General features: G+C 42.4%; 2 protein-coding genes across 2 annotated transcripts; one reads left to right on the top strand and one right to left on the bottom strand.

Moving 5' to 3' along the window:
- Nucleotides 1-6,426: 6,426 nt before the first annotated feature.
- Nucleotides 6,427-11,950, top strand: phyhip (phytanoyl-CoA 2-hydroxylase interacting protein; the record flags this gene model as incomplete). The annotated part of the gene is made up of 4 exons (XM_080432063.1): nucleotides 6,427-6,600; nucleotides 9,597-9,771; nucleotides 11,070-11,191; nucleotides 11,408-11,950. 4 exons carry the CDS (start codon nucleotides 6,427-6,429, stop codon nucleotides 11,948-11,950), a joined length of 1,014 nt encoding a protein of 337 aa, XP_080288189.1.
- A 1,752-nt stretch (nucleotides 11,951-13,702) lies between these two features.
- ppp1r3c2b (protein phosphatase 1 regulatory subunit 3C2, duplicate b) lies at nucleotides 13,703-15,800 on the bottom strand. The gene is made up of 3 exons (XM_080432064.1): nucleotides 15,753-15,800; nucleotides 15,074-15,172; nucleotides 13,703-14,728 (listed from the first exon to the last, which is right to left on the bottom strand). The coding sequence occupies exons 2-3, from the start codon at nucleotides 15,103-15,105 to the stop codon at nucleotides 13,846-13,848; spliced, it is 915 nt and encodes a 304-aa protein (XP_080288190.1). The 5' UTR covers nucleotides 15,106-15,172; nucleotides 15,753-15,800; the 3' UTR covers nucleotides 13,703-13,845.
- Nucleotides 15,801-17,150: the final 1,350 nt, after the last annotated feature.

The following is a 17,150-nucleotide window of genomic DNA, read 5'->3' as shown; positions in this document are numbered from 1 at the left end:
AATGAGTCTTTCACCATTTATTTTCTTAATCTCTAATGAAATCCTAATGAAATGGTTTAATTTGATGGAAAGGCTGAACCAGTAAAAAAAAATATCACTCTCACCATTAATTCCAGTATCCATCTGTTTACTGAGGGCTTCCCTTGCCTCCGGATGGACTGGGGTTGATACCCTGTCGGGCATTAAGCCCATCTGGCATGGCATTTGGCATCTCGTTGAGCCTCTCTATACTGGGGCACACTGGGGATGTTACTGTTGTTTTTATAAACCACTTAAGCCCCATTCTGTGCTTCCAAAATGTCAAAATAGAGAAAAATAACTGATGTGCAAGCTCACAATGCATTGCAACGCATTGTGAGCTAGTAGATCGGCTATTTTTGGCTCCTTTGGAAAATACTTGAAAACGTATTTGCTGGGATATCACTCACATCATCCCTTATTCTGAGAATGGATAATGATATATGCTGTTTTAATCTAAAATACAGCATTTGATATACATCTGGTTCAATGGTTCTCAACCAGTGGTCTGGGGACCACCAGTGGTCCTTGAGGAGGTTCCAGGTGGTCCCCAGCTAAAAGATGGAGAGTTGTTAACCAAATGGACCCTTATACTGTAGATCTTTAACTCAAAAGTGTAAAATGACCCTTACGGGTCCATTTGGTTTCATTTTACGCTCTCAAGAGTTACATTTTTGTTAAACATCTGCATTACTTAATTAAATAATTGTTATTTTGATCAACGTTTGCCTGTTATCGCTCCTATGGTACCAACATCAATACAGCATGGAATTGTGGACAAAATCTGATCAAACGACAGCGAAACCGTTTTGGGTCTGAGAGTATAAATCTCATCAAATGGTGGTCCGTGGCTCAAATACCCAATAAATAATGGACCTTGATATAAAAAGGGTTGAAAACCACTCATCTGGTTGATTACATGTCCTCCTCGCTTGAGGAGTTGTCTGTGCCACGATGTCAGTAGATTCATGTGCCTTGGGTTAGTCAGTGGGTTGGAGTGTATCACTGTTTTGTCAGGATGGAACATGATGCTGATGTGGGCGAGTGAGTGCATCACCCCGCCGCCTTTATTTGGAAATCTTCCACGTTTTGCTGTTTGACTTCAGCTCACCCATGGTTCCAGCTGTATAGTCAAGTAAACATCACGCTCAAAGCCCACAGCAAAAAGGAGACTGGGAGGGGAGGGGGTGCGCGAGAGAGGGAGAGGAGAGAACAGAAGAGAGGACGGGGAGACTGTGTGATTGTGTGTGAGAGAGAGGGAGAGAGATAGGAAGCTGTTGGTTTGAACCTCCTAATCGGTTTTCCTAGGGGGATAATCTGTAACCATCGACTGCAGCACAAGAGGCAAGTACAAAAGGGAAGAGGACGGTAGTAGAATACCACAGCATCTTCATCTGTTGTGATCACAGTTTTGCAGCCTCGTACAAGTAAGCAATTCTTTTGCATTAATTTGAAGAGAAGTGCATTTCTAAAAATCTGTTTTTCTATTATTATTTGACTTAAAAATATAACACTATCTAATATGAATTGATGGTCTCTTTTTCCCCTTTTGCACCTGAAATTGTTGCATGTGAACCTCTAACAATGCTTATACTGTAGCATGCACATGTAAATATACTGTATGCATATATACATGTACTACTGTACATGCATGTTCCTATACATGTGTATAACTTGTGAGCCTCTCATATTCCTTATAGCATGCACATGCGATTACACTGTATGCATGGATACATGTACTGCATGTATCTATGTATGACTTAAAAAAGAAATGTAACAAAATAAATCTGTGTAAATTATTGTGTCACACCAGTGGCAAATACAGATAATAGTTCAAGCTGTGTCGGTGATGCTCAATCTTCCACTGAATAATGAATATAAATGGTTGTTTTACAATTCCATTCCATGGTAGAATTGCACAGACAAAAAGCTCGCCTCCAGTGCTCCCTCGCCCTTGCTCAAGTGACCGAGTCACCGAACATCACACATGTGTTAAATTATACCTTCCACCCCGCTGCACAAGTGATGGGACTTTTATCTCGCTCTGTCTCCACCTGATATTCAATGTTCTTTGAAGTGCGGAGCTGCATCCTCAGCGATAGTGTGTCATAAAAATAGTAACACTGGCGTAATGTGTATTTCACCTCAAGATAAGACCATCTCTGCATGTAACTGAGGACTTTCAGGTCACGAAGACAGTTGCTGTACAAATGGCCGCGTTGAGATGAATGGAATGGGTGTGAATCAGTGAATCAGAATCAGTGAATCAGAATCAGCACGCATGAGTGGAGATTTGATCACTTTCAACCTGGGGTCCCTATATTTTGGGCATGTTTTCAAGAAATCTAAAAAATTGTCGAAAATGCTCAAGAATTGACAGAAATTATATCTTTTTTAAATCTCAAAATCTAACTATAGCAGATCTACAAGCTCAAAAGATATCACGATGCATTGTGAGCTTGTAGATCGGCTTTTGTCACTACCTTTGAAATAGGGTTCAGGTGGATAAACCAGCTTCTATTGAACAGTTGAATTGCTTAATGTTTTTTCTTCCTGAGACCCGGTTACCTGATTTTTGGAGCAATAAACTATGAAATGTCTCTCAGAAAGGATTTTGACCCACAAATGTCCGATGCAGATTTATAATTGAGAGCATTGGGGAAATGTGTAAATGATATGGGAATCTTGCATTTGAAATATAGGTTACATCTTCCACATAAAAATGGGGCATGCACACAGCTGGAAGAGAGAGGGGGCTTTGATATGACTGCACAGTAAAATCCTCAGTGTCAGTTTTAGCTTACGGGTCTAATTGGTTCCATTTGTACACTCTCTGAGTTAAATTAGCACTGAAGATTTTACCGTGCGTGTCCTCTGAGAGCCTCCTATTGCCCCAAATATTGCGTACGAGAGACGCCAAAATGAGAAATGGGTAGTGCAGCTGGGAAATAGACCCATAAAAACATGTGTGAGAACTGTATGTGTGTGTGTGTGTGTGTGTGTGTGTGTGTGTGTGTGTGTGTGTGTGTGTGTGTGTGTGTGTGTGTGTGTGTGTGTGTGTGTGTGTGTGTGCGAGAGAGCGTGTGATTGTGTGTGTGTGTTGTGTGCGAGCGTGTGGTGTTGTGTGTGTGTGTGTGTGTGTGTGTGTGTGTGAGCGTGGGTGTGTGTGCGCGAGCGTGGGTGTGATGTGATGCCACATTTCACTCGTTTGGCCCCAGTGTGAACGAGCTAGCGGGCACTTTTCACAGTTCAGGGGTTTTAATGAGCTTCTGCAGCCTGTCCATCATCAGTCGGACAAGAACATCTCTTCAGCCCCTCGCCCCCAGAAGCAGCGGCGGCCGCAACACATCAGTGTGGTGGTCCACAATCACACACACAAACAAGTACCCCCAAGGACCCCCAGTTTGATATCCATTAGGCCAGTGGTTCTCAGGGCCCCCAAATTGACCCCCATATTTGGCCGCGGACCCCCCATCTGAAAATGTTTTGTGCCAGGGACCCCCAGAAGAGAAGATTTATGTTAAAAAATAATCAAAATCAAAAATCAAAAATAATCTAAAATAGCGAGCTTGTAGGTCTGCTATTTTTGAATAGCCAACATATAAATGGATAAAGTGGTTAAGATGATTGTGATGCTATATTGACTACTTTAGCTGGGGACCCCCTGGACCCCCCCCCCTCCCTCCAGGACCCCTGGGGGTCCCTGGACCCCACTTTGAGAACCAATGCATTAAGCCACGGACCCCCATTTGAATATCAAGTTTTATCTCTAGGACCCCAATCTACACTGTAAAATGCTCAATATTTATTTAACTCTGAGAGTGTGCAAACATTCATACTGAGAGTTACAGACCCATAAGTGTCCGTTTCGGACCCCTGGTGGTTCCCGAACCTGATGTTGAGAAACAGTGTGTAATAGGCATACAAATCATTGCGTGTGCTAAATTGTAATTTTGTAGGAGGCTATTAATAGGCACCACACTGATTCAGCATATGCTCAGTCGAGAGTGGGCTTGTTATAAGCGAAATATGCCATGTGTTGTGATGTGACTGTCGGCTTTCATGGGGTTGGTGATAAATAGGGCGCAGAAGAGAGAATAAAGGAGGGGAATGGCTTTCTGGGATTAAGCAATATTGGATAAGGCTATTTCAGTTCGGGTAAAAAAAAATAAAAAAATCTATTTGGGTGAAAATGAAGTAGCAAGCAAAGACAAAATTGATGTGTGCCAAGTCTCATATAGCGAAAGAGGATAATTTATTTTATTCGCTGCAAGAGCTGCAGTGCCATCAGTCTGGCAGTGGGACGATGACAGCTAATCAAAGACAATAGCGTGACCCCCAGATTACAGACACCAGCTGATATTCAAGGTTGCCATCACCGGCTTGAATGCACTGGCTCTGACAAGTAAATAAATAAATATGATCATATATCACCTGCTGCTGACAAATATTATACTATAAGCCTTTTTCTATTTCCACCCAAACACTAAATAACACCATAACACTGCCTGTAGCTCTCCCTTGAGCTGCACATTCTTGTTCAGCTTTTATCTTTTTCAAAGTGCCCTTGTGTGGGAAGCGAGCTTGAACTTGAAGCCATGTATAGTTTAAAGAAGAGTTACAGCCACTTGCTTCATTTCGCTGGCCAAGACGTTTGGCAGAGCTTGTTTATGAGTGTTTTGTCTTTTGTGGCCAATATATCGGTATGTAGCCTACTCTGGACGATATATCGATCATTATTTTACTTTTTTCAAAATGTGCAGATTTTTAACCACTGTCAACCTGATGTCCCTACTTTGGGCAAAAATAGCAGATCTACAAGCTCAACATGTCGCTTTGCGACCCATTGTGACTGTGAGCTTGAAGATCGTCTATTTAGATTTTTTTAACAGGGAATAAAGTAGTTAAATAGCTCAGTCAAAAGAGCTCTCACCTTTGGACCGCAAGGTCATGGGTTTGATCCTACTGCCAACTCAGCGTGTGAGTGATGCGGCAAGTCGTGCGGTAAATACTGGGATCATAGGTGTGGTGCTCCACCTCAGCAATCCATCTCCCAGGGTTCTAGCCAAGCCCCCATGGGTGAGCAACTCTGTACAATTGGGATGGGCGGGGATTTCCGGTGCCCTCTCTATAATTTTTTACTCTATGGGTCTAGCACATGGTAACGTGTTCTCAGCTGATATTGACAATAAGCCTCTCCGACCTACTTGAATAAAGTTTCGAAGGTCGCTCCACGTTTTGGCCTATAACTCTTGAACCGTAGGTTGAACAGTCATCATGACATGACTGATGACTGTTCCCAACACCCAATATAGACCCCAGGCCATTTGTGTCAGGCTAGATTTTCCACCATTTTGCGCTTTCTTCAAAACACACTTTTTACTACTACTTATTATCTCTGGAGTCACGTGATCAAGATGTGTCAGTCAAATAGTTTTCATATTCCAGTCAGAGTGGCTATGACTGACTGCCCTGGACTTGGCAAACCTGAGGGGCGCACTTTTCTACTTTGTGTTTATTACTGAAGTTAAATGTTCTCAAATAGAAACTTTAATCAAATCTACATTTTAGAAATTGATTAGAACATTTTGCACTTTTTTTTTCCTGCCTTTATTGATAGTATACAGTAGATTGACAGGAAATGGGGAGAGAGAGACGGGGAGTGGCACGCAGCACAGGTCGTCGGGAAGGGGATTCGAACCCACGACACACTGTCAGGCTGCGTTACAGCATAGGTGCCCGGACCGCTACGCGAGCGTCCTGGGCCCATTTTGCACTTTTTGACAAAATACAGGTCAAAACATTGATAATCGGTGGTGACTCTCCAAAATCGGGATCGACATAAGACCCAAAAATTTGGCATTGGTCCCAGAATTACACATTCAAGATTGAGAGATTGTGCTCGACTGATTGAGTGCGAGACTCAGCGAGAGTCCAACGTACTGTGGTTGCCAGGAGACTGCTGTACTGTAGGTGGATTATGAAATGCACGGGGGATCTTGAGCGGGCCAGTCACCAGGCTCGGAGCTCATTACAGTGTTGTTTGTTACAGGGAGGAAAATGTCAGTGGAGAGCAATAGTGTTGGGGGTGGTGGTGGTGGTGGGGGGCAGCAAATAAAAAATAAAACTCGAGACGACGTGGCCACACACTGCATGGACCGTTGACGATTAAAGGTTAATTGAATTCTGTCTGCGGTGCACTCAACCGTGGCAGTAGCACTTCTGAATTGTTTGACAATTTCCCCCGTTGTTGCTCACTTTGAATATTTGTCTGACACAATTTTGTCTCTTTAACAGATGCGGGGCTATTCTCCGTGGCATGGGTGGAATGGTTCCAGGTGGTTACATTACATCTGGCCTGATGATGGTCTGATATATCTCTTTTTCCTCCTTACTTTGACAGCCAACATGGCAGAGGTGGACACACCGCTCACCACCCCCCATAACATCCAGATATGTGAGGTGACCTGTGATTCCTTCCGCATCATGTGGGACATGACCCCAGAGGACACCGCCAGGGCCACACACTTCTTCATAGACCTGAGCCGGAAGGAGAGCTCAGACGTCCGCTTCAAACACAGGGTGGGACGGACTGGAACTGCTCCACACTACACCCCTGCATGTACCTGCAGTAGGGGTGCAACAGTTCATCCAACTTATCCATTTAATCTATTATAAAAAATAATTAGTTATCGATCTTTATCATTATTGGCAAAAAGGCTTAAGTGGTTAATCTGGGTTTTTTATATTAAAAAAAAACGTGCTTCTCGATTATTCAGTTAATTGAAAAAGTAATCGATAGAATAATCGCTCAGTCCTGTCACCTGTCTGTCTTCTCATTAACTAGCTTACTGCTGTTTAACCATTTAAACACTTGGCCCTTTATACTTCGTTGACGGGGTTACCCCAGGGATCTACAGTCTACAGTATATTGGTCGTCTCCTTTTTTCCCCCTACACCAAATCTCTTCACTGAAATTAGCCATCTACAAGCTAATACAATTAGCCATCTACAAGATGATGTCTCTGGTAGTTTCTGTCCACAGCCAGGGTATGCCAGGGTTAAAGTGTCTATATGTTCAAGTCCATATATCCATGTCTTGTTTTCCATGATGTGTATAATATGATACACACACTGGCATCTTCTCCTTAGCTGCCCTTTAGACATGAGAGGGTGGTTCAAAGGAGACCTTGCATGGTGTTATCTAGCAGTCTATAGCATGGGTTAACAGCTAAAAAAGCCTACAGCACCTACTGTACCTTGAGATGAGTGTATCTGACATGGCTCTGCAGAATGATGTAATCTGGGGGTAGTGTTGATGCCATGACAGTCACGTCGGTCCAATACAGGCAAAATGGAAAATGTGCACAGTCAACTGCTTCAGGCCACATGACTCACACATGCACATTGTTTTCAACATGAAGGGCCAGAAGAAACCTATAGAAAAACAAGATTTTAATGCAGAATATAGCTGCAGTTGTTATTGGTCTGGTGTTAATTCAACTTTTGTTTTGCATTTGCTTTTCATCCAGCAGCAGCATCTGTCAATACCTGCTCATTATTCTATGACGTTGATACACATCAAGCATAACAGTGAAATTAGTGATACATTTGATAATACATTTGAGTTAATAATAGTGTGTGTGTGTGTGTGTGTGTGTGTGTGTGTGTGTGTGTGTGTGTGTGTGTGTGTGTGTGTGGGGGGGGGGGGGTTATGATGGGCTTCCTCTGATGATACATTAATCACTGTTGTATAACATAACCAATTAGTGAATGTAATTAGTTGGGATCACAAAATAAACAATTAACACTCAAAGTTTTGTTCACGGCACGCACACAAAAAGATGAGTAATTGTCTTTACAGCACAGAGATTTAATCCCCCTTATTAAACTTCTTTGTTCCGCAAAGAGATTTAGCCATCTCTGATCAGAACTAATGTTTTCTTTTTAATTGGCTGCACTCAGTATTGTCTCATCTCAAGGGGAGTCATCTTTCATGCTATACCCAGATCCTTTCATCTAGAGTAATTCATGATTTATTTTTGTCAGCAACTAAAACTCCCCATATCTTGAACTATTTTTTTTCTCCTCCTTTCCTTTTTATCTCTTTAGTTGATGTCAATTATGGCTTGCTCTTGCCTGTCATATGCTTCATCTCTCGAAGCTGCGGCAGGGGTAGGACCACAATAACCATGATTGAAGGACTTGAAATAAAAAGTGACGAATACAAAACATCATCCGTGTTGCCATGGATATGTGTACCCCTCTGAGCTTGCTGTAATTAGCTGTGCCTCTGAGAAGCCATGGTCAATATAATGCCGCTGATTTGAAGTGCTGTGGGCTTCAAACGGACCGCCGCCTGTGGTTTATGGAGTAAAACGATGAATTGCATTTAACAGTTTGCTAGCTTGATTTGAATAACAATAGAAGAACATGATTTACATTTTCTTTTATTATGAACACATTTCGTTCAACATACAGTATAGCATTGTATTATCATCTTTTAAAGAACATTTTTTCAACATCTTTATAAATGGGTCCTCATTGATGCTCACTATGGGATAGTGCCTTTTCTGTTTACATGTCTCAGAGGTAGACTGTGGATGGTTTGAAAAAATTAAAATGTGCCTACAGATGATCTCCAAGTGGTCATTTCAAACAAGATTTCAAACTTTTTTTTTTGCTTTTTAATCAATTTGTTCCTTCAATTTAGTTACCCCAATTGATTCCTCCCCACACACATTTCTGTGTTGTCACTGCTGTTGTATCCTTATCCTACTGACTGACCTGCCAGTGAGGACGTAGAGCCTTCGTTCAACACTCCCTGCTGACAGGTGCCACCCAGCCCGAGCCCGTAGGATCATGTGCTGTACCAATTATCACTCTCCCTGCCCGGCTTCCCTCCCCCGAACACGGGCCAATTTTGTTTGTGTGTGTGGACGCTCGAGAAAGCCGGATACACTGCAGTGAATTTGAACCCACGACCTCCATGGTGGCGGGCAGCTATTTAGCACTGCACCGCCCGAGCGCCCTACTTTTCTTATTGATGCAAGAACAATGATTTCTATTTCAGCATGTCAACATTTGAGGAAGAGAAAAGTTATAATTTACTTTAGCTTGGAATCCCCGCCAATCATGTCATTGGTAGGCAGGGTTCTAAACTGTCCACAGCCCACCTCGGACACACAGAGCGCGTATACGGAAATGGTGCCGTCTATGAGCATTAGTGAGGACCAATTATATGGATATCATAACGTCTCTGTTGGGTGGAAACCTCATATGTCCAAAACTGTTACTTTTCAGGATTCAAAAGCAAATGCAAAAGTAGCAGATCTACAAGCTCAAAACGCGTCGCTTTGTGCCGCGTTTCGACCTTGCGGATCTGCTACTTTTGATGCTTTTGTGTGACGCTGTATCATGATCAAGTAGGGCGTTAATTTAAGAAAAAACTCAAAAAGTTTAAATACGGGGGTTTCTGCCCGACAGCAACGATATGAATATAAGATTGAATATGTATGACGTCGTCTGGTGGTGTGATGAACTAACACCCTACCACCCATGTGCTCTGTTCCGTACAGGACGTGCCAACCAAACTAGTGGCCAAGGCCGTGCCTCTCCCCATGGCGGTGAGGGGACACTGGTTCCTCAGCCCACGGACAGAGTACTGCGTCGCCGTCCAGACCGCCGTTCGCCAGCCAGACGCGGACTACCTGGTGTCAGAATGGAGTCAGGTGGTGGAGTTCTGCACAGGGGGTATGACATACATACATAATGTTGCTGTCTGTCGGGTCAGAGTAGAAACATCCTATCTCCAATTCTCCATATTCCATCTTTTTTTGTTTCTCGTAAATTAAACATCACCCATTCAATCCGGGAACGCATCTGTGTCATTTTAGATTTGAGCTATAACCATTATTTTATACTTTTGGCTATTCAAAAATAACAGATACACAAGCTAGCGTGGTACAGAGTGCCGCGCTATGAGCTTGTAGATCTGCTATTTTTTGTAAAATCATGAACATTTGTGCAAATCTTTGAATACATATATTAGTAACATTTTCAACACAAATATTTGCTTCCCTGGAACAACATATTTTACAAATGTTCGCTTTAAAAAATATATGTTCAAAGATTTGCACGAATTAAAAAAACATAGCAGATCTACAAGCTCATAGCGCGGCACTCGGTGCCGTGCTATGAGCTTGTATATCTGCTATTTTTGAATAGCCCAAGCCATCTAAAATGACACGATGCGTTCCTGGATTGAATGGGTTAACGCAATTTTTTTTATTTTAATCCTGAAAAGTACAGCTGTTTTGGACATATGAGGTTTCCACCCGACAGAGACGATATGCTACAGCTTATGTAACATTAATAATTTATGCATTAGAGACTATGACAGTAAAGTGATACAGCCAGGATGTGTTGAGGAACAAAGGGAAGCTCTTCTCTGCACAGCAGCAGTCAGAAACAAAGCCATTTCAGCACTTTACATTTGTTAGCATTGAAAAGCGAAAAGTAGACATTGCAGTCTTATGGGTCATCCATATACCGAGCACTAGAACTATAAATACTGTGTGTATATTGTTTTAAAAGTCATTCTAACTCAAGAGGGTGGCAGAGTCCACACCACAACTAAAATGACAACAGTGGTGAACAATATATTTATAGTTATAGTTATAGTGCTTGGTGTGGATGAACATTATCCCTGAGTCTAACCCGAGTCCTTTGGAGTCCTCTGTATTCCTTTGTTGTATAATAATGAGCTGAACACCAAGCAGAATCATGTTTTTAAAAGGTCAGTTTCAAGTGAACCAAAGTATAAATGTCACTTTCCATAATTATCTGCACATTTAAACAATGCAACGTCCTGAATGTCAATTTAACCCTGATAGTGTAAAAACAGAGCGGTCCCACTGCAGAGGTTGTGAAGTTTCAGAAAGGTGGAAACTGTAATTCTGTCCATGATTGTCGCCAAAATGTCTGTGCTGTGTTCACCAGCACCTGCAGCCAATTATAATACACAGAGCTTTTTTTTTTAAATGTCTCAGATTACGCCATGGATCACCTCCAGCAACTTCTCGACAAGGCCAAAGACCATGCAGGAAGGCTGTTGAAATTGTCTGTGTTCTATCGCAACCAGCACCCAGACTACTTTCAACATGTCAGGTCAGTACTTGAGTAAATGTACCTAGTTACTTTCCACCACTGCAAACGAAGCACCAAACGACAATATTCACATGGCGCGGCCATTTTGCATTTCTCCATTCATAAGGCATTCACCTTGGGGTTTCTCTACCACCCCCCAATGGCCGCACAAAATGGCCAGAATATGAGTATGGTCAATAATCCCCCCTTTCCCTCCATGTCTCTTTCGATTAGAACGGAGGAGTGCGGAGGACTCATGCGTCCGGCCCTAAAAGACAACAGCGGGAGCCACGGTTCCCCGATTAACGGCAAACTGAGCGGCGTTTTCCTCAGCTGCAACACAGAGTTCGACACGGGCCTTCCACCCAAAGACTCCCCCTACGGGCCCCTGCGCTTCCAGATCCCCGCCGGACACCTGCTGAACCCCGACACCTGTCTGTATTTCGCAGACTTCTACTGCATGTACACCGCCTACCACTACGTGGTCCTGGTGCTGGCCCCCGCCGGATCGGAGGGCGACAGCTTCTGTCGCAGCCGACTCCCGATGCTGGACATCGCCTCCAATCCGTTCCTCACGTACATTGCCCCCGAGAGACCCGGGGAGGAGGCCCTGTTCTGCCACGCCAGCGACGTCATCCTGGAGGTGCTTTTCACCGAGCCGATCCACTTGGACCACGGCAACGTGGAGCAGATCAGCGGGCACCACCAGCTGATGAGTCTGACCACGGCCAACGCCAAGAAGGACCCCAGCTGCAAGGTGTGCAACATCAGCGTGGGCCGCTGAGGGGAACTGACTCTGAGAAATCTGGTTAAATGACCGAACTCATCCTGTGTTACTGGGACAGCCTATTGCTTAATCTATACATCTTCGAATGATGGCTTCACGCACTGAAAATTGCAGATCTACAAGTTCACGACACGCTTGTAGATCTGCTATTTGTGACGCACAACGCCGTCGTAAGATGGGTGCATGCATGCTGCTTTCCCTATCCTCCCCCTCCCTTAACTAGCATAGATAGTGTTAGAGGTGTGTTACTAAAGTCCATTTATCGCCTTGATCGCACCTAGAATGAGACTTTTGTCTCTAGACTATTTTTGGGGATTTAGTTGATATGAGAACAATCTGACCTCTTCATTGATTAAGTTTGTGCGCCGTAAAATTCTGAGTGTCACTCAGGATTTTACAGTGTACTTAATGTCCTTTTTATACTGTATATCTTTTTGCATTTTTTTTCATAATATTTATGTTTTGTTTTTATGATATTATTTAGTTTGACTCAAAATTGGTTACTTGTTTCTACTGTATTTATTCTTACTTATACAGTTTTTACTGTATAACATTCTTACTGTTATAGAGGCTGGAATCAACAAAAGTTAAAATAATCACCTACTCAAATAGTCTTAACATTATAGCCTACAGCACAAAGTACGTCATATCTCCGGTAAGGTATATTTATACATTTAATTTGAGTTTCTAGATAGCAGCACTAAGTGGCAAATAGCCTCTACAGATTATTTTGTTTGTGACTATTATTCAGTGCCACCATATCAACATCACTGTAACCAAATCGGAACTGATGTAAGATTAGGTCACAAAGGTGTGACCAACTAGTGAAATATAACATTACTTCATAATATAGGGAAGTCAACCTTGTGAAAGTAGTTTCCTCAAATCAGCTGTTGCGTCGTGATCCCCAAAAACAGAGGTGGAAATATGCTTTGTCATGTGGCACAGAGTCACATGGCAAAAATAGTCAACAACAGTCATCTACAATCTGCAACGTGTTGTGAGCTTGCAGATCGGCTTCTTTGGGAGCGTAACTCTGTCACACAACAAATTATGAGTCAGCCTTTAAATCAATGTCTTGTGCAGCGGGCTCTTTAAGATATAAGAAAAAGAGAATGTCATAGGTCATCGCAGGCACACTCTGATCGGAGTCAGTTCTATAAACAGCAGTGCTGAGCAAAGATAGGTTTCTCTCGCCTCCCGTGGGGTCTGTGATTTCGCCTGTGTCATAATTTCTGACCTACACTTGTATGCCAAGATGTAAACGATGCCTGAAATGAAAGGGATCCCCGTCTACCACATGCACATGCCAAAATACATGAACTGATCAGTGGCCAGGTAGGTCATAGCCTGCATATGTAAGCTTAGCAGTGAAGTTTGATTGACAATAGTTTATGAACATTTGATTTTAAAAAATTCAATAAAGAATAAACAAATTGCATTTACTGTGGAAGATATTTTTTAATATTAAACTTCACAGAAAATGTGTGTGTACAAAAAATAAATAAAAAACACAAAGCAAATCCAACTCATGATTTACTTTTTTTTAATGAAACTGTCCTATAATGTCTAAACATTTAGGATGAAAGTATGAAAGTGCACAGAATAGCTACAGGGAGGAATTATTCTAACGTTCAGTTCAACGGAAAATAAAATTCATTTTCATTTTTCATCATTCAATAGCTCTGCTAAAGGAAAACTGATGCAATAAGAACAGCATTAGGGTGTGTGAGTGTGTGTGTGTGTGTGTGTGTGTGTGTGTGTGTGTGTGTGTGTGTGTGTGTGTGTGTGTGTGTGTGTGTGTGTGTGTGTGTGTGTGTGTGTGTGTGTGTGTGTGTGTGTGTGTGTGTGTGTGTGTGTGTGTGTGTGTGTGTGTATACATGTTGGGGTAGTTATGCACTCTCTCTTTGACTCTTGTCAAAGCTGTGGCAGAGACTGGAATTTACAGCCACGAGAATGCTGTAATTCTGTCCACCGTTATTGTCCCAAAAAGGTGTGGTGTGTCCGCCAGGCAAGTACCTCAAACAGAACTCGATCTTCTTCTTGGCATCGACAACTTTTGGAATGGGAATATCAAATTCAAAGATGTCCGTCTGTGGTCCGCCGTAGCGCTTCTCCAAGTACGCACAGGGCACATCTTTGTAGTTGTGCCAGGAGTTGAAGGTGACGCGTGCACACACATCTTTCTTGAAGCTGACATTCTTCACTCGGCAGGTACCTTGGAGGCTCAGGTCGCTCACGCTGCAGTTCTCCAGGATCACCATGCTCTCGGCCAGCCTGGCGCGAAAGGCCTGAAAGTCGGCAGAGGGCTGCGGGAAGCCCAGTATAAGCTGAGTCCCCGGGCAACAGGTGGCGACAGTGCAGCTGTAACTAACATCTGTCATGGTTCCCAAATCATCCTGGAGGGATGGCAGTGGGTGCTCCAAGCCACCATGATCTTCTGCCTCAGAAAACACCCGAACAGCGGTGAGGGAAAATCCTTTGGAGTCGGCAAAGACCACACGTTTGTTCTTGATGATGGGCATCAGCATTTCATCGTCGTCCATATCATCCAGGATATAAGACATGGGCGAAGTCAAAAACGCATGGCTTAACAGGTCAGATGAGAGCGGTTCTGAAACTGGAGCCCGGAGGCACGGTCGCTGGGGCTTAAGGATAGGCACCCACACATGAGGACACAATTCCTTGCGCTGGTTCAAGCACAGTGTCACAGCAAGCTCCACAAGCCCTGCAGAATGTGCCATCGAGCCAAATCCAAACATATTATCTAGGAGCCTGTGAATAGACAAGTGAGGTGGTCAACAACTGAAGGGCATTCTCCCACAGCTACAACGGCTCCAAAAGGTCGATTTTAATTAAACATTTAAGACTGTACTGTAAGGTTCAACTATAGAAATAGCCTGAAGATTTCCCTCAGTAATTAAGGTGATGATGGGTGGTGTGTGGACATAGTTAAGAAAGCAATCTATTACAAGCTGAAGGTCAAACAGATGTTTGTTTGGTGATAAGAATTTGTTCAGCTCTTAGGGATGATTTAGGTGAATTGATTCACATCAATTCTATGCCAGAAAATCTTTCTCACACCAGCAGACTCATGAAATCCTTCTGTTATGCACTTACGTTGCACTCGTCGTTGTGCTTGTCCTGTCCATGCTTGTATGGGGCTTGTGACGGGTGTTGAGTGACAGACGCACCTCTCACTGTCAGCCAGGTTATTGTCTGCACAAAATAAACAGACATTTTCAGACGCACTTCACTACATAACCATTATAACAGCATGCAACTTCTTCCAAGGCTACAATATAACTTCAAACAGTCATTATGTAGGTGGTCAAATATTACTCTTCAGAACAAAGGAAACCAAATTTTAGCTTTACATCAATTTTACAGAAGAAACAATTAGTATATATACCTTATACTATTTATATTATAACAATATGCCATATCACTAGTAGCATGTTTACCATCACTATTAAAATTAAGTACTTATTTTCACAATTAAATTATATAACAAGGTTTATTACAATTATTATATAATGGTAACTACCATATTACATAACATCACAAAATCTTTTTTTAAAAAATTTATTTTCCTCTCTTCCAATTATTTGGTTACATTTATATTTATTATTTATATAAATATATATTTCAATAACACACTTTTTTTTAAGTATATGAAGTGATTGCTTCATAAATACAATCTATAAACTATAAACATATACATTCACAAATGTATACATACTATCAGGGCAAGGGGGTGGGTTATTTAGAAAAATACAGCCCATTTTGTGTTACTTACATTCAACAAGTTATCCGACCAGAAGTAGGAAGTTGGTTTCTGAAGTTGTCTGGTAAACCATCCTATTTATACCATGAGCTCAGCAAACCACCTGATAACACTGGCTCTCTTCTGGCCAATCAGCAAAGCTTTAGTTTTATTATGTTTGGGGGAATGGTATCAAGTTTCACTTTGTCACACTTAACCCGGGAAAGCATTTATGTCATCTTAGACAATATTGCATCAGAATAATTTTAACCACTTCACCCATTATTTTATACTTTGGCTATTCAAAAATAGCAGATATACAAGCTCATAGCGCGGCACAAAGTGACTCGCTAAGCATTTAGATCTGCTATTTTTTGAAAAATCGTGAAAATGTGTGCAAATCTTTGAATATATATATATTTTTAAAGAGAACATTTTTAACTCAAATCTTTGCTTCTGTGGGTCCCTGGAACAAAATATTTTGAGATGGGGGTCGGCGGCCAAAAACATATAATTTTGGGGGTCCTTGACATGAAAAAGTTTGATAACCACTGTTTTTCAGAAAACTGACATTTTGTAGAATCAGGTCTCAATGGGTTAAACAGTTTGTTTGAGCTTTCTCTATTGCACCTGATTCGGCACGTGACATTATTTGTTTTCACACCCAAAACGGCATCAACCAGAAAGATGTACATTTATGGATTCACAAGACTCCAGAAGTGCATTGCATTGATCGTAGGGATGAGGTGATGTATCAGTAATTCAAACCCCTGCTACATTGTGGGAATCTATTCCTGTCAACCACGTGCACTATTCTTGGCTGTTAATGGACACCTGGTCCCAGTCATGATGGTTCATGATGATCCAAATATTCTGCATGTCAAGGAGGAGAGTGTGGCACTGCTCTTCTTCCCCCCTTGACCCTTCACCCACTTTTTTACTTCTGTAAACCTGTGATGTGACAATAAAGCTGATTCTGATTCCGCCAGACCCTCTTTAGCGCTCAGCCTAGGTAACAGTGCTGAGCTCAGTGCTGCTGTGTGACATAAGCATCTCAATCTAAACATGCAAGGTAAGGTTCAAATATAGAAATAGCCTGAAGATTTCCCCTCAGTAATTAAGGTGATGATGGGTGGTGTGATGCCCCACTCCCTTATATGGAGTATGGGAGTGTGCTCTACTAATGCTGTCCTTCTAGGTGAACAGGGTGTGGCAGTCAATGTACTAATGGCTCATTGGAGAGCACCTGGGCCCGGTGCCTCCAGGAGGCTATAAAAGCCAGCCCATGAGCAGTTCAGTTTGAGATCCAGAGGAGAGAGGACTGCCGTCCTCTTCAGTTGCGCCCCATGCTGTTGTTCTGTTCTAGTTGATTATTCTTTTCATCCATACACACACCCTGCACTACACCATGTTTCACTCATCCACACTTAC

This window comes from Gymnoscopelus braueri, assembly GCF_963280865.1.
Source record: "Gymnoscopelus braueri genome assembly, chromosome: 7".
NCBI lineage: Eukaryota > Metazoa > Chordata > Actinopteri > Myctophiformes > Myctophidae > Gymnoscopelus > Gymnoscopelus braueri.
This window is presented reverse-complemented; position numbering and strand designations above follow the sequence as displayed.

Coding starts and splice junctions, on each gene's coding strand:
- ppp1r3c2b (XM_080432064.1), bottom strand. CDS start 15,105: ATGGACAGGACAAGCACAACGACGAGTGCAAC. Junction 14,729..15,073: donor AGCACAACGACGAGTGCAAC/GTAAGTGCATAA, acceptor GTCTATTCACAG/GCTCCTAGATAATATGTTTG.